This window comes from Azolla caroliniana, unplaced genomic scaffold, assembly GCF_043228905.1.
Source record: "Azolla caroliniana isolate FFs.n. ecotype wild unplaced genomic scaffold, voAzoCaro1.0.p SCAF_13, whole genome shotgun sequence".
In the NCBI taxonomy this organism is placed as follows: Eukaryota; Viridiplantae; Streptophyta; class Polypodiopsida; order Salviniales; family Salviniaceae; genus Azolla; species Azolla caroliniana.
This window is the reverse complement of record NW_028230448.1, coordinates 601,925-626,749: the sequence shown is the minus strand read 5'-3', so window position 1 is coordinate 626,749 and position 24,825 is coordinate 601,925. Positions and strand designations below refer to the sequence as shown.

Here is a 24,825-nt window from a genome sequence, read left to right as displayed (position 1 = left end):
TTGTTGTTTCATGGTTCTCTGTCTCTGTCGTTTTCTTATCACCGCTCCTACTCACTTGCATGTGCGTACCCAAGTGTGTGAGCCTGTGAGCTCATTGTTCACTATCTGGCACAGCTCCGGAACCGATAACGCGTGTCGAGCCTGTGTGCTCACCATTCCGCGTTCGGAGACTAGTCTGAATCGGTTACGTGTTTGGATCGTGCTTCAGCAAAGTTACCCAGAAACAGATCCGGATAATCCTCTTTCTACCAACTCCGGAATAGCTTTCCGGTTAGAGTTACCCGGACACGGATCCCAACATTTCTTCTTCCCTTACCGGCTCCGATGGTCCCGCCTTGTTTCAACACATACACGCGGATATCCACGACATCTTTGGTCAACCCAACATGAAAGGGGACGAGAGAGGAGTCCAAGATGAGAGGAAACGAACTTGCAAATGCGGTGGCGGTGAGCATCGACTATATATTGAATGTGCGGGAGAGCGTAGGTGGCCTCAACAAGGCCATAGAAACGATGGTCGGCACGATGGGCCGATTCAACGGAATGGATGTCTCAAGCTACTTGGAGGCCTATAAGGACGAGATGTTGATGCGGGACATCCCAGAGGACATGCGGCTATCCGGATTTCCCTGAGTTGTCACACCGAGCATCCATGCAGAGGTGCTCGAAATACAAGCCAACTGGCGGAATTGGTTGGAGCTCGAGGAGTGGCTCCTCAAAAGGTATGGCTTCAACGAATCGCTTCAGTTGTCTGAGAGGGAATTTATGGAGTGGATCGAGCTCCCTGAAAAGGGACGAAACACATCGGTGCTTCTTTAGGAATTTGAGAAGTGATTCGCATGCCTTTTGGCGTTGGACCGGACCGTGCGTGATACGAGCAAGGTCTTGTTATTCATCAAGTCGGTCGACCCGCTTGATCGTGCAAATGTGGGTCTCCTATTGGATATGAATGATGGACTCATGACCAACTGGACCGTGGTAAAGGGCGTTTGCAACCGTTTCGATAAACAGCAGGAATAGAACAACGAGGGCGCGACGTCGGCCAGCCCGACTGCCGTGAAGAAGCCGGGGGAACTGATTCCCACGCGGACGGAAGAGACGAGTCAGGCGCAGCTCCGGCCGACATAGTAAAGGGGCCATCCGGGGAGTCGCTTTGGAGGAGCTAACAAAGAGGGTGCGCGACCTTCATATCGCTCAAGCCCAGAGCGAAGGCAGCGCTCAATCACGCGATCGGCGCCCTCCGATCGACCAGAGATGCATGTGGTGTGATGGCATCAACCACATGCGGAGAGACTGCGTCGACTTTGTTGACGTATTTAGAAACAACGTCATGTACCTGTGGAACGGCCGGATGCACACTTGTGAGACCCAGAAACCCCTCAAACTGAACACCGACTGAGGGGGGATGAAGCGGATAATGGAGGAAGCCGCGGCCCAAAACATTGAGGCCATTCACAACTCGGTGTCGATAGGGATCCGGGTAGGCGGAGAGAAGGGCATTGGATCTGAAAGCCTACGTTCGGCCGACCAAAGTGTTGGGAAGTGTGAAGACATTGTCTAGGACATTGGATCCTTGACAGTTGAGCAAAGTGTTGGGAATAGCGAAGAAGGAGTTCCACGACGGCATCGTTGACCTTGTGAAGAGGAAGCGACTCTTGGTGGAGCCGGAGCCTGAGAAGCCGGCCGAGGTAAAGGCAGCCCACATCGAAGAGGTGGCAATGGAAGAAGAATTTCCGAATAGTCACTACATGAAGCCGCATTGGGCAAGAGCTATGACGAAGACGTCGGTCCGGATCGGTGATGTGTAGGAGCCAGTCGTGGCGTTGATCGACCACATGTCTGAAATAAATCTGATGTCCATGGATTTTTACAAGAAGGGCAGGTGGAAGATATGTGCGGCGACCCGAGCCATAGAGGAGCTACAGGGAGCGTGCCCGAATGTCCAAGTGAAGGTCAGTGACATCGAGATCAACCAACACTTCTTTGTGTAGGAATCCTCCTCGTATCCGGTCATCTTGGGTGAACCTTACATTACGGCGGCTCGAACGGAGACCAAAGTGCTAGACAATGGTTTAGCCTACGTGAGGGTAAAGAACTAGGACGACCGACACTTCGTCCAATTCTTGATGGTTCGGCCCAACCACGAGCAAAATCACGACACTCTCGGCAATGACGATTGAGAGGATTTTTCAAGAGGGCTATCAAGGTGTGGGCCGCGATAGTCCAGACTACTGGAAAAACCCCCACACTTGTACATTAAGTAGGAAATGTTGGCCCTCTGTTAATGGAGGTTGTACCATAGCTAGCATCGGTAGCCAGGAAAAGAAACTTGTTGAAGGACGTTTGAAGGCGTGTGGAGAATCATGCCGAAGGATATTTGAAGGCATGCGGAGAATTGGGCCCCGACGAAGAGATCAATGGCACCGCGGAGGCAATCTTGTTCAACGACACCCATCGAACTGGATGGGGAACCGTGTGCCTGTGTCGTTCTCTTGATTGATCATCCATTCGATTCTGCTCGGACTTGTGTCGACTGGAACTAATCGGGATACCGATTCTTGGTATTATTTCCAGATGCACAACTCCCAACCTAGCGATGCTTAGGAGGATACATACATCAAGTCCCTGAATCCGGAGATAAAACACAACTTCGGAAAAGACAAAGCCATGGCCAACATGTTATTGAGAGCATGGTACAACAATGAGGACGACATGGTATCGGAGGACGAAGAATTCGGCATGGTGGTTCCTGAGCACGATGGCGTCGGATGCGACATAGACAAAAGAGGAAGCGGCTCGGATTCGGAAGAAGGCTTACCGGTTCTTCCTATGAGACGGGAAGATTCGGCGACATTCGAATAAGCGGACCAGCACACCACTCTAGGTGGTGACGGAGGAGGAATAGTCGATGCTCGTGTCGGAATTCCACGAAAGCTCCTGGTTCAGACATTGGGCACGTGGGCAACATTTGAAAGGCTAAAAGAGAAGTACTGGTAGCCGGGGATGTACGGATATGTGCATCACTTTGTGTCAACGTGTGAGAGCTACTAGATGCATTCAACGATCCAGCACTGAGACAAGTTGCACCCAACCTACCCGCCAACCATTCACTTCAAGTGGATGGTCGATTTAGTGACAATGTCGATGGGGGTAAGGCAAATGCGGTACCTTGTGCTTGCGCGAGAAGACCTGACGAACCAGGTGGAGGGCCGAGCGTTGACAAACAAGACAACTGCAACCGTATGTTGATTCCTGCTCGAAGATGTGATTTGTTGGTACGGGTGCGTAGGGAAGATAGTAGCCGATTGAGGGGAGTTAGACGCGCAAGAAGCGGTGGAGCTATTCGACCGACTAGGGCTCAAGCTTTCCCTCACGACGGCATACAATCCGGAGGCGAACAGAAAGGTGGAACACGGGCATGGGTTGATTGTGAAGGCCATTGTACGAGCATGCCACGGATGAGATAAGAACTAGCCAAGGTTCCTACCTTATGCGCTACGGGTTGACCAAACTACACATAGTTTGGTGACCGGATACATGTCATCCGAACTCATGTTCGGACAGATGTTCGGACAGGAAAAGCTACACGTGGCGCGGGGAAGGAAAAAACAATGGTTCAATCGGCTGCACCGACTCTGGCCAAAGAAGATCGACGAAGGTGACTGGGTGCTGGTTTACGACAACAACCTCCACAACCAGCACCGGTTGACCCGGAAGTTCGCGCAATGGTGGTTCGGGCTGTATGTAGTGGCAAGCGCCAACGACAATGCGACATACCACCCTGTGGAGCTCGATGGGATGAGAATAGCAATATCTTCTATGGGAAATCAAATAAAGGCCATCAAGAAGCGACACGAATTCAAACCGGATCCAAAGGAAGAGGTCGGTAGCGCAAACGAGAATGAGGAGCCGGATGAAGACTAGATTTGTGACGGTTCAGAAGAGGACGAGTGAAGACTGACATGGAATCCCCACCACTTCACTACTTGGCACATGCCGGAGGATGTGCGGTTTGGTGGGGGTGGATGTCGTGAAGGATTCCGGCCAGAGGAAGAAAATGGAGCCAGATGCACGTGAACAAGGGTGTGCGCAAATGCACACGAAATTTGTCTTTATGTACAAAGTGTGTAAATAACATAAGACTAATAAGTACTAGAGAGTGTGATTTTGATGGGTAATTTAATGTCCCACAAAAAGAGAGGAATGAGAAGATATGATGGGAGAAAATCGAGGAGAGGATGAAGGACAGAAAGCAGTTGTCTTAACAGCCTTGAACTATAAAAGGAGGGAGAGAAGACTAAGAAGGTATCCACAATATGGGGAGAACGAAGTGTTGCCGGACCGAGCTCTGCAGGCTTCCTTCTAATTCTCTATCTTCCGGTTTCCTGTTGTGGTGAAGGGACAAAGAGTGAAGGGAACAAGTATGGCAAGAGTGGAAAAGACGCGGGAACGAACGTGAAAGGACCAAAAGAAGTCGATTACAAACAACCGAAGGTAGAAGCCGAAGATCAAGGAGGGAGTAGTTGGGAAAGTGCCGAGTCAAGGAAAAGCTATATAATCAAGAAGTGACGAACACATAAGGAGGGAGGAGGAACCAAACAGTTCATAGGCCAGACAAATTAGATTACTCTAAGCTCTAAGCTTAGATTAGAAACTAGTGGGTGAGAGTTATACCGATTTTACTCGATACTGTAATGTTATTGGATTGTATGCGTTTAGAGAGAGAGAGAGAGAGAGAGAGAGAGTTGGTTGATTCTCTTCCTTATGCTTGACTCCTCTCTCTTCTTCTTCTTTTCGTAAGTACCTTATCCTAGTAGTAAGTTGTTACACTACAAGCACTATATCTTGGGTTCGAAACCCAGTTACCTCACCTCTCTATTACATACTTCATATATACATATATCTCTTTTAATTCACTAGTTGCCACTTGTGGAATGTAGGGGGTTGAACCCATGACCTCCTGGTCTCCATTGGCTCCTCTCTCTCTCTCTCTTCTCTCTTCTCTCTCTCTTCTCTCTCTCTCTCTTCTCTCTCTTCTCTCTCTTCTCTCTCTCTTCTCTCTCTCTCTATCTCTCTCTCTCTCTCCACACACACACACACACACAAATGTTTGATGTTGTCTCTCTTGTCTTCTTCTCTTCTGTATTTCTGTCCCCACAGTCTCTTCTCTCTCTCTCTCTCTCTCTCTCTCTCTCTCTCTCTAACACAGACAGACACAGACAGAGAGACAGGCAGGCAGAGTGCCAATGCTCAGCTATGCCCTCTACCCTTACTCTTCTTCTTCTTCTTCTTCTTCTTCTTCTTCCTCCTCCTCCTCCTCCTTTGCTTCCTTTGCTTCCCCTCTCGACCGATTCGCAGAGTGGGTGCCCGAATGCCTTCATCCAGCCATCGCCATAGCCAGCGAGATGAATTATCACCACCATAACCAAGAAGAAGAAGAAGAAGAAGGTCTCGAAGAGGAGGAAGAAGAAGACGAAGAAGAAGAAGAAGAAGAAGAAGAAGAAGAAGGGCTTGAAGAAGGCTCTGTTACCTCTGCATCGTCGATCGAAGGTAGAGAACGAGAGGAAGAGGAAGAGGAAGAGGAAGACGGCGAGGAAGAAGGAGAAGAAGAAATCGAGGAAGTTTATCAGAGAGGTCTAGATTACCCACGAGACGATCACCACCTTGTTCTATATTCACATCAGTATAGGGGTAGTGGGAGTGGCAGCAGATCCATGACTTGCCTTTCTTGCAAAGAAGTCTACAGTAGGAGAGGGGCAGGGACATGTAGAGAGTGTTATGATGAAGCATCGGAAACAAAAGAAGCCCTTAAGAAAGAGATCGATGAGCTTCGGGCCCAAATCGCCTTCCTGAAGACATGGTCTCCTGAAGCCATGGATGAAGGATGTGCTGATATTGTGCTGGAATGCTCAGAAGGATCAAAAATCAGAGCTCATCGGGCCGTTCTGGTAAGAGTTTTGATGGTTTCACTCTCTGCTAGAAACTGGCAAGGTTCCGATATGTATATGTATATGTATACTACATTCCTTCAATGGCTTCAATGAATTCTGATATGAGTTTTGATGGTTTTACCAGTAACTGGCAAGGTTCTGATATGTATGTAATATGTATGTAAATATGTATATGTATATGTATACTACATTCCTTCAATGGCGTCAATGAATTCTGATATGAGTTTTGATGGTTTTACCAGAAACTGGCAAAGGTTCTGATATGTATGTAAATATGTATATGTATATGTATACTACATTCCTTCAATGGCTTCAATGAATTCTGATATGAGTTTTGATGGTTTTACCAGAAACTGGCAAAGGTTCTGATATGTATGCAAATATGTATATGTATATGTATACTACATTCCTTCAATGGCTTCAATGAATTCTGATATGAGTTTTGATGGTTTTACCAGAAACTGGCAAAGGTTCTGATATGTATGCAAATATGTAATATGTATGTAATTATGTATATGTATATGTATACTACATTCCTTCAATGGCTTCAATGAATTCTGATATGACTTTTGATGGTTTTACCAGAAACTGGCAAGGTTCTGATATTTATGTAATATGTATGTAAATATGTATATGTATATGTATACTACATTCCTTCAATGGCGTCAATGAATTCTGATAATGTGGTTTGCTCATCTTGTAAACTCTCTGAAATTATTGCGGTACATTTTAGTGTATCTTTAGGCTTTAGTTAACTTGTGGATATTTATTCCTCGTGCAAGTATATCTTTAGGCTTTAGTTAAATTGGTGCCTTGTTCTGATATGTTCCTTTTTCTCTGATTCAGATAAGTAGATCGTCTGTGTTTAGAGCTATGCTTGAGAGTAAAATGGAAGAAAGTCGGACAAACACCATCAAGATCACAGATTTCTCTTATGAAGTGTTGAAGCTTTTCATACATTATCTATACACAGCTGAAATTTATCCGGAGTCATTGGATGACTCTGCATTTGATCTATTGGCACTCGCCGAGAAGTATCATGTAAACCAGCTAAAGTCGATGTGTGAACGATACATGATTTCTAAGGTAAATAGTGGAAATGCTCTGTTCAATTTTGAGTATGCGAGCTTGCATAGTGCGAAGACACTAAAAGAAGCTGCATTAAGCACTATCATGGAAAATATCAAGGAGCTTTCTTCGAAGAGTGAATACAAAGATTTAGTAAACAGAGATCCAAAACTTGTGGTAGAGATATATGAGGCTTACTTAAGAAAGCAAACAGGAAAAGGCTCAATTCAGTAATCAAGTGGTTGAAATAGATTCTGATGCTCATGAAATTATTCTTAAAATCTGTCGATAGAGTGATTTGCATTCTTAAAAGCTGTGGATTGTAAATCATTTTGAGTGAAGAATAATCAATGCCACTAGCATTCGTATGGAAATCTTTTCTAACTGAAAGCTGGTTTTGGAATTTTCCTTATATGGGAGTAGTAGAGAATCCAGCCATATCTAAAAGTATAACTGAACTGGGTTTTCAATTTCCTGTATGAGAATAATGAAGAAATCAGCTCACATTAAGACTTCGTAAAATCAAAAGAGCCTGAAAGCAGCATATTTGGTAGCCCATACAATTGTTTGACCAATTGCCTACTGAAATGTAAATCAGCAAAGAACTTATAAATACGCATCATTTTACATAGGTTTTGAAAATGTATGCTGTGATCCTCCTCCATTCAGGTTTGTGACAGATATCTGTATTTTCTTAACTTACCACTTTAGAATAAGCCATTGGTGTGCTTGACCTCAGCTCTGCCATATCTCCAATACTACATATGGGCCTTTAATTGACTAGGTATGACTTCGAACAAATTGGAAGTTTCTTTGCATTGCATACTTTGCTTGGTTGTAACTTTGTTTAATTCGTTGCAGTTGAGGTTTAGTCATAGAAGAAACATTGGAATATGTGGTATATTTTTAGTGATTGTTTCGCATACTCACCAATAATATGTGTTCTTTTTAGCTTGCACTAGTTTTCATTTTCTATGTTGAATAGGTAGGAAGTACATAGACATCGATGTCAAGATTAATATTCCCAGGATGTGAAGGCGAAGGAGATTATTGTGAGAAAGATGTTGCTTACATATCTAAGTACTAGACACAAGGATACCAAATGAAGAGAGATTGCTGTCCCAAAAGATCGATACATCCAGTGTAGTGATGAACTAAAACAGAAGATGGAGGGATGCCACAGAACAAGACTTAAATGAGGAACCAGGTCACAAAAGAAGAAAGCATTCACTATTGTGATTAATAATACACCTTAATCTCTACACTAATAAAGTTTCATGGAATTATTAACTTTGAAGTATCGTGATCAGATATAGCTGATTTTGGTGGTGTAATTGCCCAAAAATCTGACTCTTCACCTGTTACAATCTCCATTGATGACGACTGTACTTATAATTTGGAAAGTTGAAATACAAGTGAAAGGTTATTGGCTGTGGTAGAGGTATATATTTGACGCGTTCTGTCATTCCAGCAGCCTAACATAAAAGTTTTACGCCGGGCTATGGTAGACCGTAGAGGTATATATATTTTGTCCTGTTCATGCTAAGGTTTCACCACCCCCAGTGGAGGGCAGTGGTAAGGTTTCTACCACCTCTCTTGTGATTGAAATTTTCCCTCATTTCTCCTATCCTAGCGTGAATTCAACCTGATTATAGTTGCTGTAAAAATGTAGCCGTCTCTAAGGTACACAGCTCTAGTGGTATCACAAGCTAACATCAGGAATCAATTATTTTGGTTTGAGCGATTGAGTCAGCAGATAGGATCAAGAAGATGCTCATCACATTTCTTTTCTTTTCTTTTAGCACGTTACACATGAAATCTTATATTCAGTGACATAGAGTATAGAACCATGTTATGGATGTGTCAGCTGATATATGGTTTTGGGAGACATCTTCAACTATTATAAATCATAAAAATTGTACTAATTCATTATTCAACTATTACATTGCGTTGAGTCATCATTAGATTTCTCTATTTATCTTAAACTGATCAAAATCTTGGATATTATAAATGTGGTGTACATGTGATTCTCAACTCTATTTTTGTTTATTTTTTGGATGGAATTAAAACTGTGCTAAGATAAAATGAAGAACTATTTACATACAATTGGAAAACCCTGGAGCTTAACAGAGACATTGAAAATAGATACTATCAATGACCATGGGAGATGAATGTGATATATGGACCTTGACCAACCCCATCCCATGGTGATGATAGAAGTCAATTTTATTGCTTTGATGCTATATGATGTAAATCACCAACCCAACAGCCAGAGATCTTTAACAAGTGGTGGTTGTGCTTTAACAAGCCAAGAGGCAGCAGGGCTTTAGATTGATGTACATAATTTATTTTCAATCTAGGATACAACAAATGGACTTGAAATACCATCAAAGTAATGAAGCTTCCCAATCAAGAAAGGCTTCTTTGCAGCACCAAAATGCCGTAACCTGTAAGTACCCGGTACAACATTCTCTGGAATTTCCCATTGTATTGTGGCTTGACTGTAGGCACTAAGCTTCGATGGTCGGCTCCACAAGAATTTTAGACAAAGATCATCATCATCAAATGCAGCTTTCCAGCCACTCTCTGCATCTAATGCCTCAACAAGAGAAAATGTGCCTTCAGTGAATAAATCATTGCGAGGACTTGCAGACCAGAAGCGTGCAGTTACAACATCTCCTGCTTTTGCAGAGACTTCAAGTTTAACATCTTCTATAATATCACCAAATCTTGTATTGGGTGGTGTGCTATCATACACCACACCAGGGAGAAGCTCCAGTTGATCATGGAAAAGATCCGAAGGCTGTACTCCAGGATCCACTGGTTTACCTTCTGCTAGAGATGTTGCAAGTTTATTGAATTCTTGAATGTAAGCACTTAATGTATGAGGTCCATAAAGAGTTGAAGCACCCTGAGAAGATAGAAGTTAGCACACAAGATTCACAGTTTCTGTCAAAAGAAGGGGGGAACACAAAGGTCAACATTTGAAAACACAAAAATGAAAGAAGATAAGGGCCAACTGGAGGTGTCTTTTACTCTTCTATTTGCTAGTTTATAAGATACTAAAATACATGAGATTTGTCTGATACAAAATAAAGGCACAATTTCCTATCAACCACAGTAGTAAGAATACAAAAGGGAAATTGAGTTTTAATCAACAACTAGCATCAGAGCTTTGCGTTTTGTCTTCTTTGGGCAGTTACAATTCATGTGAATAGCAATATCTGGTCAGCAGCATCAGTTTGTCCACATTGGTGTTCTAGTGCACACTGGTTCACATGAATTGACAAAAACAACCCAAAGAAAGTAGATTCAAGTATGAATAGGGAAGCTGAAATTTGAAAAGTTTGATGGTGTGGCTTTTGGAGGATGCAGATTAAAGACATCCATACCAGGAAAAGCTTAATCAACTTCTCTCAGACAAAAAGCCAGATGCTGTGAAAGCTGAAGACTAGAAACTTCTCGATAGAATAGACCTCAGAGTTATCTGATTAGTGATATCGCACAATGTTACTTTTTATATAGCAAAGGGAAACACCACGATGGTCTTATGGCTAGCCATCGGTCTCAAACAAAGTCCATTTGATGGGTTGACTGTTTAATTTGTGGATGACTAAAGGAGCTTCAGTGGCTCAACATCTCAATAAACTCAACACTGTCACAACCCAGTTGAGTTCAGTTGGAATTAAGTATAAGCATTAATTCTTTTGGCTTCACCAACTGGAGAGTTGGAATGCTACTGTCATGGCTGTGAGTAGCTCATTGGGAACCAATAAGCTGAAATTTGACAATGTTTGTGATCTGGTTCTCAGTGGAGGGATTGAACATAGAAAGAAAAGCAAGTGAATCGTTGACCTCTTTGGTGCTGCATACAAAATCAAGGGCATGAAATTCAACCAGAGGAACAGGCATGGCAGATCAAACCACTGGTAGATCAAATGGCAGGTCCAAATCTGGAATCCAAATACAAATACTTCCAATACCTCAAAGAACATCATGTTGATTGTGAGAAAAACAGGCATTGCAAAAATGCAGAGGAACCAAGAGGAGAAGGCAGAGTCAAATGTTACCTTCACTTCCAATGAAAATTATGCACTGATATTCTCTTGGAAATAAAGGAAGAATCTCGGGTGTTTGATCTGGTGCACCATTCCGGGGGGTTACTTCGGGTTACTTCTCAAAAAGAATTCTTAGAGAAGTATATTCCAGGAAAGCTTGGAATAGTAAAGATGAAGTTGAATGGGTTAGTTTGGAAGCTCATGAATGTCAGTCATATTCCCAACCTCAGAACTTAATCTCAGGAAGGCAGTTCGCTGGCAAAGGCTACACTGCAATCTTCCATGATAACAATTGGAAATTTCCAAAAGGCGCAATAACAATCGGTCAAGGCGAGAAGAACGACACCCTTCACATGATACCAAGGGCTCAAAAGCAGTTGCAACAGGCAATCAAACTACAAATCTGTGGCACTAAAGATTTATGCCACATGAGTGAGAAAGGGATGAAGATTATGCACTTGGAGTAAACCTCCAGGTCTATTGAAGCATCTTTGGACAGAACGTGTCATGTGTTGGAAACCATCTATATCTGACTGATGGAGGGGAGCCTAAAATGTACAAGGAAGCATGAAACACAAGATGAAGTCTCTAATTTCCAATGACACTTAGGAACTAGTTGAGTTATCCATGGGAAAGAACACACTTCACAACAAAAGGGCACACCAGAGCATGATGGTTCAAAGAAATACAAAGAAAAACATATATGCACGTGAATGAAACCTCAGTTGGGAGAACCGTAAGAGTCCTACGAATAAATGCAAGTCCTCTTGGATCACAAGGGATGAGCTTAAGAGTCCTATGTATTAGTACAAGCCCGTAGTGGGATCACAAGGGATGTCACTTTACTATAAGAGTGGAGGTTTGAGGAGGTTACATACTAGTTATCAAAGGATTCCAGCACAAAGGAGTTGAATGCAAGTCCTCTTGGATCACAAGGGATGAGCTTAAGGGTCCTATATATAAGTACAAGCCCTTAGTTGGATCACAAGGGATGCCACTTTGCTATAAGAGTGGAGGTTTGAGGAGGTTACATACTAGTTATCAAAGGATTCCAACAAAAAGGAGTCGAATAATTGAATTTTTGCACTAGTTGTGAAACTTGATACTATTAGGACCATGTTGAGTATTGTAGCCAATGAAGAGCCTTATTTTGAACAATTGGATATGAAGTCTGCATTTCTTCATGGAAAAAGTTTGCCAGCTTCATGCACAAGAAAGGTTCCTTGAAGTGCAATGCTCATTGTTGCTACTTCAAGAGATATCAATCTAGTATATTACCCTACTACTTTATGTTGACAATGTGTTATTAGCTTGTTCACATATGAAATAAATTGGGAGCTTGAAGCAACAATTATCAAGAGATTTTGACATTTAAGGAATTGGGTTCAGCAAAAGGGATCCTTGGAATGCAAACCACATGAGATAAGCAACAGGGAATTTGCAATTATCTCAACAAAGTACATCACATATATAAATCTATTAACCACCCCCGCTACATAGCCAATGGCTGGTCTCGTACGTACCATCACATACATTAAATTCCCAATGGTTGAGATGTAAGGGACCTTAGTCATGAATTCTCTCTTCCTCTATCTGAGGGGATTGATCCTCGGATAAACAAAAGTGACTTGCCAATAGTGTCCCATGCTAAATTTTATCAAAACACAATCGATGTACTTTGACTAAGATAACTGCAAAATCCCTCTATGCTTCTCTTGTGATTTGCATCCCAAGAATCTCCTTTGCTGGACCCAAAGCTTTCATGTCAAACTCTGTTGATAGTTGTTGCTTCAACCTTCTAATATGGTCCATACTTGAACCTACTACTAACATATTGACATAAAGTAGTAAAACGATATAGTTGGACTTATAGTGGTTGACATAAAGTAGCGGTAGTGGTCGACATTGCACTTTTGGAAACCTTTCTAGTGCATGAAGCCATCAAACTCTCTATACCACTATCTTGGGGCTTGTTTCAGGCCCTACAAACTCTTCTTAAGTTTGCATACCATGTTTTCCTTCCCTCTTTTTGAGAAACCTTACGGCTGGTGCATGTATATCCTCATCAAAGTCTATGTGAAGAAATGTAGTCTTCACATCTAAGTTTCTAACTATACAAGATAAAGAACTTCAACTGAAACAATACTCAACACTAGTCTAATTGTATTGAGCTTTACAATAGGAGCAAAAACATAGGTGCAGTCAATTCCTTCCTTTTGCTAGAATCATTTAACTACTTGGCCTTTGTATCTCTTAGAATTATCATGCTCATCTTTCACTAGACACACCCATTTGTTATAACATGCCTTCTTCCCCACGGGAAAGTTAGCTAGTTCCCATGTTTGGTTGGAGATGAGGGACTCCATTTCATTTTTCATGGCCAGCTCCCGCTTGCTAGCATCACCAGTCTAACAAGCTTCATCATTGTATCCAGGCTCCCCTATACCAATCACCAATAAATAGTTTTGTGTATCTCCTATTAGGTACATAAGGTTGAGAAGACCTTTTCAATACATGAGCTTGAGTAGGAGGTTGTAGCGTGTCGGACTGTTGTGCTCTGCTCTAACTAACCAGTTCTTCTAGTTGAGGACTTGCCACAATCGGCTCTATCACGGGTCTATCTAGGACAGCGTTTGCATTTGCAAATACTGGCCCATTTTGCATTTGAGTTATTGGCATCAATTTTATGCCCACCCTTGTAAATCACCCTTTCGTTGAAAAACACATTTGTACTGCGGATAACCTTTTTTTGTCATCCCAAATTTGGTAGCCAAACTCATCCTTGCCATAGCCATTTGTACTGCGGATAACCTTTTTTTGTCATCCCAAATTTGGTAGCCAAACTCATCCTTGCCATAGCCGGTGAAGCATTTCTTAGATTTGGGATCAAACTTATTCCTACCTTGATCCTTGATATGAGCATATGGTACACAACCAAAAACAACCTCCTCTAGTATTCTATGATCTAGTGGAACCAATGGGCCTCAATTGACCAAGTAAGCAAATGTTCTGATTGTTCTACCCAAAACTACTTTGGTAGACTTGATTGTATACAAATGCTTCAGGCTTTTTTTGTCAACGTTTGGTTCATACTTAACTACACAATTCTATTGATGTATATCCGGCATGGTTCTCCCCATTTTGATCCCATGCTCATAGCACAACTACTTGAATTCAGTGTCTTCATATTTGCCACCACTGTCTCTTCTAAGCCTTTTAATCTTTAGACTTATCCCATTTTCAACCATAGCTTTCCATGTCCTAAAAGCCTCAAACACTTTAGACTTATAATGTAGAAAGTGAAATAGTGTTTCCCACTAATAGATGAAATAGTCATCGCTCCCCAAAGACCAGAAAGAAAAAGCTCTAGCCTTGGTTTCGTTGGGGTTTTGCCACTTATTTGAAAGTTGACCTAAGTCATAAGCTCATACATACAATAAGAGCTTTTAAAGATTTATACAGGCCCTCTATATGCAAGGATTGAAAGTTTCCAAAAATAGAGTTTCTAAAAATAGACACTTCTACACCATGTCTATGCTCTTTTCCAATAATTATGAACGCCTTATGTATTATTTATTATTCTATAATATCAAATTGAACCGAGAATACTAATCGTTTTAAATGACTCATCTTGACCATCCAGGAGCTTATAATCTAGTGCATAATAAATCCGATGATAAATGGAAAAAGTAGCTCAGAACATGATAAGGCCATTTTGAATACAAGGTGATGCCATTTGGCCTCACCAATGCTCTGATAATTTTCGAATATGTGATGAACAACATATTTCAAGAGTATCGAGATCAATTTGATGTTATCTACTTTGATGATATTCTAATTTTCTCATCAAACATGGAAGAAAACCGTCCAGAGGTCTGGCTGGTTCTACCCAAACTTTGTGAACATGGACTTTATGCAAAGAGAGAGAAATGTGAATTTGATTGTACCTTGATGGAGTTCCTCAGTTACGTATCTCACTTGCTAGAATTAGAATGGATGCACGGAAGTTAGCCACAATCTAAGAGTGGCCCGTCCCAATATGGCTGAAGCATGTGTAGTCAGTCATTCCTTGGCTTCGCAAATTTCGTGATTTATTAAGGGTTTTTCCACTCTTGCACAACCCCTAATCACGCTTACCTAATAAGTTGCTCAATTTCGTTTGGACCTCAATTGCCTAGACAACTTCCGAGGTGCTTAAATAAGCCTTCATCTATGCCAAGTGCTGCTACATCCCAACCCAACAAAGCCTTTCCAAGTCGAAATTGATTCCTCTAAATGTTACTATTGGAGCCATCCTATTACAACCAGATGATGCCAGAATGCTGCACCAAATGGCGTACTAATCCTGCAAATTCACAGCCCCAGAAATCAACCACCTAGTCTATGGTAAAGAGCTCGCCACTATCACCTTCGCCTTCAATAAATGGTGACCCTACTTCGCTGCAGCAAATCATCGTGTTCAGGTGGTGACCGACCATAAGAATCTAATCTACTTCACCACAACTCGAACTTTGACTTGGAGGCAGGCTAGGTCATCGAACTTTCTTTCCAACTCCAACTTCAAGATTATTTTTCAACCTGAGGATCGACATGGGAAGGTCGATGCCCTTTCTGAACAATGGAATTTTGAACTTCAGCCAAGGGACGAAACTTACACACCACAATCACACTACTTAAACCCCATCAAGTCCAAGTATTTGCAACTTGCATGTTGTAGGATGATTTTCTGCTCAACATGATAGTTGTGGCAATAACAACCAATAAATTTGGAAATGAGATCAAGGCTAGCCTCAACAACTCATCCAGGGGGGCTTAGAGGTTGAACCTCAATCAATTCACAGTCCAGGATGGCTTAGTGTTTAGGAATAATGTCCTCTATGTCCCAAAAGGATCCTGCCAAACCCCAAATTTGCAAGAATGTCACGACACACTCGTTGACCATATCAAAGTTGTGAAAACCGTAGAATTGGTCTCGCGAGAGTATGGGTGGCTGCGACCTAGGACATTTGTCAAAGAATTCATCAAGACTTGTGATGTCTAGGTTAATTCCAAGGTGGCTCACCATCCATACGGTCTACTTCCACCACACTCACAAAAGCCAGCAGCTGCTTTGGGAAACATGCCCTAGAGGGAGGATAATGTCACAGCCAGGATTTGAACTCAAATCCTTCCTGACTTGGCTATTCACCTTTCATTATAATTTTATATTCTAGAATCCACTAACACATATTGCATCATACGATTGTTCTTGTATATTCTAGAATCCACTAGAGCATGCATATCTCTGGAACTTTCTAGAATCCGTTAATAGCATGAGCACCTCTAGAACTTTCTTTGTACAAATGCCCCTCTTCAACCTCGTATAAATATGTGTGCTCATTTCCTTGACGCTCTTGGCTAGTCATTTGCCTACTTTAAGGATCAGTTCCCTCAAAACACAGGAAAAGAGAGAATTTATGGCAAAGATTCCTTAGCTATTGGAAGTTGGATGGATGAAATTGCCTGTACAAGGCCAGGTATTGGCCATGTAGTGGGAGTAGTTAGTAGGTGTATATCAGATCCATGAAAAGCCCATTGGGAAGCAATCAATGGATTTTGAGTACAAAGGCATCATAGAGAAGTGTTCATACTTCAGCAAAGGAAAAATAAAAGTACAAGGCTACATAATGCAGACCTCAGAAGTGAAGTCGATCACTGAAGCAACACAACTAGTATATATATATATATATCTTCACTTTTGGAACTACAGTTGTTAGTTAGATGTTCTGCACATGCAAAAGGTTGCCGTTTTATCCACTACAAAGCCATAATATGTAGCAGTGACTGAAGCTAATGAAGAGATGATATGGCTTCAAGCTTTGTTAATTGATTTGGGATTCACACAGGAGAAGAATTGACTGTACAGTAATAGCCAAAGTGAGATACACTTAGTGAAGAACTCAAGATTCATTGAAGTACTAAACATATTGGACTTCATTACCACTTTATGAAGCCCCTGTTGGAAGATGAAGGGCTAATATGGAAATACCTCATAGCGTTGGATTTGATATTCCTCAAAGGTGCTGACATACTGTGAGTAAGAATTAGTTAGACCTGCTATAACAACTGTGACATTGTTGAATTCTCCATTTCCTTTCATAATTAGAGTAGCTTTTACAGAATCCCGCAGACGTCTCCCTGCCATAGTAGTGAACTCTGAAAAACAAAAAGAACAGATCAAAACTCCAACAAGGATTCATTCCTTATTTATTGTCCTTTTTATATCTCAATTCACACATTGCTTCCAATATATACTCTCAGAAAATATATAGAGATACGCATATATTCTACAAAGGCAATCATGGCCTTCAGCAGACAGTTACAACTCCCAACTAGAAATAAATCTTGCAGTACTTTCCCTGCTTATGATGCCACCAGAAAGGATTAATGGGATGTTACAACTTACCCCTTACATGACCCAATCATTTACAATATTACATATTTAAATCACCAAATAAACATCATTACTACTCACATCAGCCAATCAATACTTATCCAATAATTTCCATAATTATAACAACCATATGTGTATTATAACCCATGTCCCCCTGGTGGTAGTGTAGTAATTAAATCTCAACAGTTTCGCTTCAACAAAACACGTTAATTAGCCTCATAGATAATAATAAAAATGAGAGAAACACAAAGATGACTACGATACCTGAAGGAACACACAATATTATGAAATTCCCAAGACGTAGGATTTGCAAAGGAAGCACAGCAGGCTGTCAAATAATTTTACTGAGATTAGAGATCTTTTCTGGAAAATATGACTCTGTACTTTGGAGTAAGATGAGATAAGATTACCGCCCAAGCATACGGGAAATGAATCTCCCCAACGTCAATGAGTATTGGCTTAGGCTTTTGACAGTCAATTTGGTTTTGACTTGGTGGCTTCAATAAGGATCCAACAAGCTTCCAAAACACGTTTCCCTACATGTAACAATGAGTTTTAAATTAATGTTTTTCATTAGTTGATCCACTTCCCAAAACATATGGATTCAACAAGTTTCTAAATGTATTTCCCACATACAAGAAATTATTAAAAATGGAAATGTTTTCAGCTTAGTTTTCTATTTCAAATAAGGAAGTTGAAAAAAAAACTTACTTGGTTATCTCCCTGCTTGAAGCTGAATGCTCCTGGACCATCTGTTGTTCCAGCAGCAAAGCTGAACCCTACAGCAGCTGGGCATGTTTTCACCACATTTCCTACCGTACCTTCATATGATCCACTATGTAATATGACACTAATATTAGAGAAATCGACATATGTATGACGATAGTCAATCTTCCCGACGAGTTTGTCTGTTGCAGAATTGAAAAGAGATGATGCCTTTTCAAATTGCCTATCAGCTATTACCTTTGTGCTTGCGAAGTCATCGGGAAAGCTGAAAGTTGTATGGATTCTCATGTTACTAGACAAAACGTTTCTGGGGGGCAGTGGTAAAATAGAATGAAAAAAGAGAAAAAAACAACATGTGACTTACCCAGGCCCTCTGCCTATGCAAAGCTTGTTTTGACCATTACATGTGCTATGATCAAAATTGCAAGGTGAACCTGTATCAAGGCAATAAGCTCCCAGGACATTTGGACTAGTATCACCAACGTTTGATTGGCAAAAGGCGGCCACGAACGGACGTTTACTAATATCAGAAATCTGATTTCTGATCCGTAGATTCACCTTTCCATGAAGATCCAATGCATGCAAGAATGCATCTTTTTCTTCACCTACACGGAAAATAGGAAGTTAAAGACTTCACTCTGATATATCTTATACTAACTATATAGCAAGGTGAGTGAATCAGGCTTTCAAAGACTATACCTTTCTTGATGCTCCGGAAACTATTGCCATCTTTTGAAGCCTGATTTTCAAATTTCTTATTATATGAATCCTCCATAAGACGTGCTGCAGCACCTTTGTTATCACCACTAATCAGCTGATTTGTCCTGCCCATCGATGTCCCATGAGTAGCAAACCAATTGAAGGATCCAAGTGCACCTTCATCATTGATGAACTTCAGCAATGTCATCTCTTTATCTGTGTCATATGGGTACCGCGATCGCTCATCCAATGGATTGTTGAGGTAAGCACTCGGACTTCGATTTATATTTGCAGACAGCAGTTCACCTATCAAGTAGGCTTCATCACTTGGATTAAGTTTTAACTGAAATTCAAAAACCACAAAAAAGGCATAACTGCACAATTTCGATGTCAGACAAACACTGCAAATACCGTGAGAAAATTAGCAATTAAATTATCCAAAGACAAAAGATATTGGCTTCAGGGATGGTGCAAAGTTTGTCTTCCCACATGTGAAACTCAAAAATCCGGCATGCTAACTCTGTACTATATAGAAAATGTAACAGTCATGATAAGATACAACGTGTGACTCTTGGCAACAATGATCTATTCTTGTTATTTGTATTCTTGTGCTCAGGTTTGTGATTTGTATTGTCTTTCAGCCCCCATGTTCCACCCCTCAATATCATGCACCTAAACAACCTTTCTTCCAAACAAATAAATAAATTGGTACCTTTACATATTACTATCTATTGGTAACACATGCAATGGAAGAGAATCACAAGTTTAAGAACTCCTAGAATGAATAAAAAGTAATATTCAGCTAACCATTCACTAACCTGTGTTCACATAGACAGACCCGCCCTGTAAATTTTCATGGGCTTGCACAACACTGAGCACAATACCACTGACAAGAGCATCAAATGACTGACGAACAAATCCCAAGGATGTGATTATATACAAGACATACTGCAAGTATCCCCCCGGTCCTGAATGGGTATGTATTCCACTAATAGCCACGTTTTCCACTGTGTAGAGATCTCCATATCTGATGACATATCACCATTCTGTGTGAGATATGATCCCCAAATACATGAAAACACTATGAATATTGAGGTCATGAACATTTCTTAAAAAAATCACAGTCAGTTAAATGTGTGGATAAGTAATAACAAAAACCAAATCATGTGATCCCCCCCCCCCCCCACACCAGCATTCCTGCATGTCAGGTAATTTTCCCGAATAAATGAGATTGCTATTAATGAGAAGCTGTCCATGAGCATTTCCAGAAATTGTCGTATAGTGATTACGTCGATAAATATGAATATATATATGCAATTTCATGAGCCCTCTTCTTATTTAAGTGGGACGCAGTCTGTTTTCAAGCTCTCATAACACTTAAAACCATCGTCTACTTAATATGTAGATTATATACAATATACACATGAAATTCATCTGCTCTCCCCCTCTTTATAAAGCAATTGGGGCATAACCTATATTTAGAGCACGCTAATTGCTTAAAATCAACATCATCTACTGAAACGTCAAGTATATCCAATGCATGTGCTCTTTTTTCTTATAGTAATTGTGTAGATATAACAGAACGTAGATATCCAATTCACACGATCTCCTCTTATCTCATGCTGTGGAATCAGAGAAAGAAACCTGTTCTTCAAGCTCTCTAACACTTTGAGAGTGACAAGGTCCGAGCCCATACAAGCATCGACATTTACGAATGCAAATCGGGTTCGGTTGTCATCACGAGATGCAACCACGAAAGTTCTTGCTCTCAATCGGAAGTGAATTCCTGCGCCATTTTGGGAAGGACTTGCATATCCCATGAAATTCACATCAGCGGCAGGCCCTGTGATATCATAGCTCCCTATTCCGATCAAGAAATCGCCACTAGCGGCAACATATTTGCTACATACTAATATCATGTATGTAATTACCATGATAAAGCTTAGCTTACAAGCTGAGAGAGCATGAGGGCATGAGGGCATGAGCTGTAAACCCATATTGAAACCTTTTTCTTGGCTAACAACCTCAATGCTACTAATTTCAGAATCTTCCTCCAAAATGCTTATATCTAGTGAAATATTAAATCACAAATGACGAGTGTAAAGCTCCTCCAGTTTCCTTTTTGTTCTATTATCCATCTCCATACACCACAATCCAGATACTTCTCTTGTAGAAACCCACATTGTTTATATAGACCCTTTCCTTTCTATCTTTTCTTCAGTTACCCTCTCCTTGTTCAAACCCAGTAGGCCTAGGGTTTTTCAATTCTCTCTGCTTTTTATACCACTTTTCAAGAGCTTCAGAAGCACTAAGAGCTGAGGCTGATGCAAAATGCAGGCGTGGTGTTCCCAATGGATAGCAAAGCCATGAAGAAGAAGAAGAAGCAAAAGGGAGAGAATTGTTGCTCATTCCAAAGAAATGGTGTAGTGTAGTAGTTAATTGTTACTCTGTTCCTCTCCTTTCAGCAGATTTGGAGGCAGCAAATGTTAATTAATGTTTGGATAGGAGTTACTCTGTTTCTCTCCTACTCCAAAAAACTCTTCAGTGTTTGTTGTCTTTGTCATTCAGACAAAAAAAATGGTCTCTATGTATGTGTGTGACAGTGTGTGTGTGTGTGTCTAATGGTATGTATGTACAGGCTACTACAGCATAGTATGAACCATTCGTACCATACGTGCATTCGCATAGAGAATGATTCAATCCCTTCGAGTATGGTAAATACCATACTTTTTGTATATTCATTATTTTATTGTAAGGTATTTTTACCCAAAAACAAAATTTAAGGTGAAAAGTGTACAAAAGAAACATAAGAATGTTTTGATAACATGCGCATTCGTTTTGCATTCGTATGGAAAAAAACAGAATGTTTGCCCATGCATTCGAGTATATTACGTACTATGATGTACCGTATTTGAAACTCTAAGCTTGCATTCTCAATGTCCCGTCCGTTCCCCAACCCTTGCTAAGCCTCGTATCTCCATCAGGGCCCCACCATTGGCCTTCACAAAACATTGGGGGGGGGCATGATCGATCGATTGATCCAAGTGTTATTATGCATCTCTTTTTCTTTTATCTTTTTTCGTTCGATTCGTTGGTCCTGATTGGATTGGAAGCATCCTGGGAAACCTTGTGCACACAGCTTCATCCTTCCTTTCCTCGCAGATATAGGAGACAAACTCGGGAATTTCTCAATATATATTCGATCATGTTCTGGGAAGAGACAGAAGCAAATATGCACTCTCCACAAAGTGGGGGGTGTTGTCCTCTACTCCATGATAGATACGTGGGAGGAAGTGGGATTGCTTTGTGTTTTTTACACTAACCTTTCCACATCTCGGAAGAATGCATCTAGCATCTTTAAGTGGCTTTGCGTGGGGATGAGAGATGATCTTTATTCGCATTAATGATGTGTACAAACTTTTAACCACCCCCTTTTGATGTGTATTTCCCACGAACTCCTTCATTCCCCGAGAATATATGTCGATGAAGTTTTGATTGGATGTCATCCCCATCTACCCCCTCCAAGCGTGGAAGTTTCATTTATTTCAATCCCAAAGTTGGGCACGTCCAATTCAGAGGTGAACGAAATTATATAAACGGTCGGTGCAAAAAAGTGAAAAGTTGCGGGGAAATAATGGAAGTGTGTGAGAGTTTTGTAACAGTAAAAAAAGACAAATCTATGAAAAGAAGATGACGGTAAGGACTTTGAAATTAATGCTCGTGTTTCACATTACCTTGGCCATTTTTCAATCATTTCTTGGGTTGTGGAAATGAATTATACTACTCGTGGCGCGTGCTATTCACATGCACTGATCATAAACTCCAATCTAACGCATAGACTCCATTTAAATGCAGCATTGCGTAACTTACGTGAAAACATTCATCTATTGGCACTTCTTGGTTGCTAGTTGGCGTGAATTGCATAACTTATTGTTTATCTAAGCAAAGCTTTTGTCACATAGTGTTGTTGCACAAGGTTCCATATTGTTTTGTCATTTTCCAATAACTACACAAATAGATGTTTCATCTCTAGTAGTATAGACATTACCTTCATGTATGTCGTAACTAAAGAAAATAAACATGTCTTGTTTCTTACAAAAACCCAACAAAAGGAATGCACAATACACCAAAAATCCTAAAGTAGAAAACCCTCTAAGAGAGATAAAAAATGACAAGACCAAGTCCAGAAAACTATTTACTATAACCAAATAAAAAAAGTAACATCTTATTGTAGATACACGAGAGTGTTGCATAAAAGAATAAATCTTCCTCTAATCTTAAAATCTAACGAAGCAAAAATAAGAACCAAAAGCTCATTGCACACAACATGCCAAAGGTGTCGACGTTCAATTGGTGGCTAGTAAGGCATCAATGGAGGAATCAAAGAAGGCTTAATTGTGTTCTCGAGGTTTCCCTCAATACTCCTAAATTTGGTCATTTTCCCTCTTCCTCACCTTCCAAGAGTGAATGTGTATAATATACATATATACATACACACACAATTTGCTCCAAACTCTTTAGGCCGAACGGGTCAAATTGCCCTCAGTGTGAGACACCTAGAGACGACACATCTATTTGGCGCCACTATAAAGAACTTTAGGCCAATGCTCGAAGCCATCATTGAGCTTTTCGTAAGCTCTCCCAAGGTTAATTTTTCCTAGGGTCCGACTAAGGTCGGGGAAGGTAACATGTGATTAATAGCTATAATAATTACCCACTTATAATTGTCTAATGATTAGCATGCTAGTTGCTAGATGAAGCTTTCGGGTTCATAGTTTTTCTTTTGTATACTTTAATTTTTTATGATGATTTCACCTCAATTGTTTCTATTTTTAATTAGCATTCTTAAATTAGAGTATTTTTATTCATCTCTCTAAAAGTTTTAGGTAATTTTGGCTATTTTCCATTTTCCCTCTACTTTATTTCGTTATTATCTATTAGGAAATTTCCAAATTCATAGAAGGTACAACCATATTTAAGGAATTTTCATCTTCCTTAAAAACATTAAATAGCACAAGTACATATTATGTACATTTAATCAACGTAATATCTCAAAGCTTGAAGCTTGGAACCTCTCGCCTCAAAAGCTCAAACCTCGAAGCTTGAAAGCTCGAAGTTTGATATCCCCCAAAGCCTCAAACCTCGAAGCTCCACTAAATCCTTCACTACCACAAACACAGAAAATTAGTAAAAAGACAAATTAATAGCCATTAAAATGTCGCAAGGCAAGGCCCTTGGAGTTAGATTTTTTAAATTTTAAAACAAATCTAACTTGGCACATCTAGGTGAGGGGCATGGGGGATAGGGTAAGACCTACAAGGGTCTAGTTCATGCACAAAGTAAATCTTGATTTAGATTTAAATAGGGGTAAACAAGCCTAGGAGGAGACTAGATAACGTTAAAACAAGGTTGATTAGATGTCTTGGAAAAACTTAAGACCTTGGAGAAGGAAATTGAAATATGATATTATTCCCAACTAGATAAAGGTGGGAGATTCGAGGCAATTACCACATGAATAAGAGTAGTCATCGAAAATAAGTTCGCATGAGAAGCACTCCACAACAACTCATCCTCATAGATTATGAACTAAAATGGCAACATGGGCAGAATCCAATGGAAACTAGAGATGCTTCCCATGAGCCCACAAATAGTCCAGGTACTAACTACCCCATTAACCTCGGTCAATGGGAAGCTATATGAAGAACTCTCCCACCAACATGGTATGGGCACGAAAACCCTTATTTCCCTCGAACTCTTGGGTATTTCTTTTGCATGATCAAAAGGCCAAAGGCTGGATACTCTATTCATGCACGAGTATTATTCATGGAAGCCAACTAAAACTAACAAGTAGGTTCATGTGCGAAGATTTATAGCTGAAGGGAAGGACGAC

General features: G+C 40.7%; 2 protein-coding genes across 2 annotated transcripts; one reads left to right on the top strand and one right to left on the bottom strand.

Annotated features, from left to right (window-relative positions):
• Positions 1–5,215: 5,215 nt before the first annotated feature.
• Positions 5,216–7,661, top strand: LOC147855907 (BTB/POZ domain-containing protein At4g08455-like). Its single transcript, XM_087329900.1, has 2 exons — positions 5,216–5,948; positions 6,798–7,661. The coding sequence occupies exons 1-2, from the start codon at positions 5,247–5,249 to the stop codon at positions 7,251–7,253; spliced, it is 1,158 nt and encodes a 385-aa protein (XP_087186026.1). The 5' UTR covers positions 5,216–5,246; the 3' UTR covers positions 7,254–7,661.
• A 1,244-nt stretch (positions 7,662–8,905) lies between these two features.
• Positions 8,906–21,281, bottom strand: LOC147855906 (neutral ceramidase 2-like). The gene is made up of 9 exons (XM_087329899.1): positions 20,580–21,281; positions 19,754–19,962; positions 18,936–19,241; positions 18,601–18,841; positions 18,222–18,501; positions 17,921–18,046; positions 17,775–17,838; positions 17,106–17,272; positions 8,906–9,930 (listed from the first exon to the last, which is right to left on the bottom strand). The coding sequence occupies exons 1-9, from the start codon at positions 20,930–20,932 to the stop codon at positions 9,376–9,378; spliced, it is 2,301 nt and encodes a 766-aa protein (XP_087186025.1). The 5' UTR covers positions 20,933–21,281; the 3' UTR covers positions 8,906–9,375.
• Positions 21,282–24,825: the final 3,544 nt, after the last annotated feature.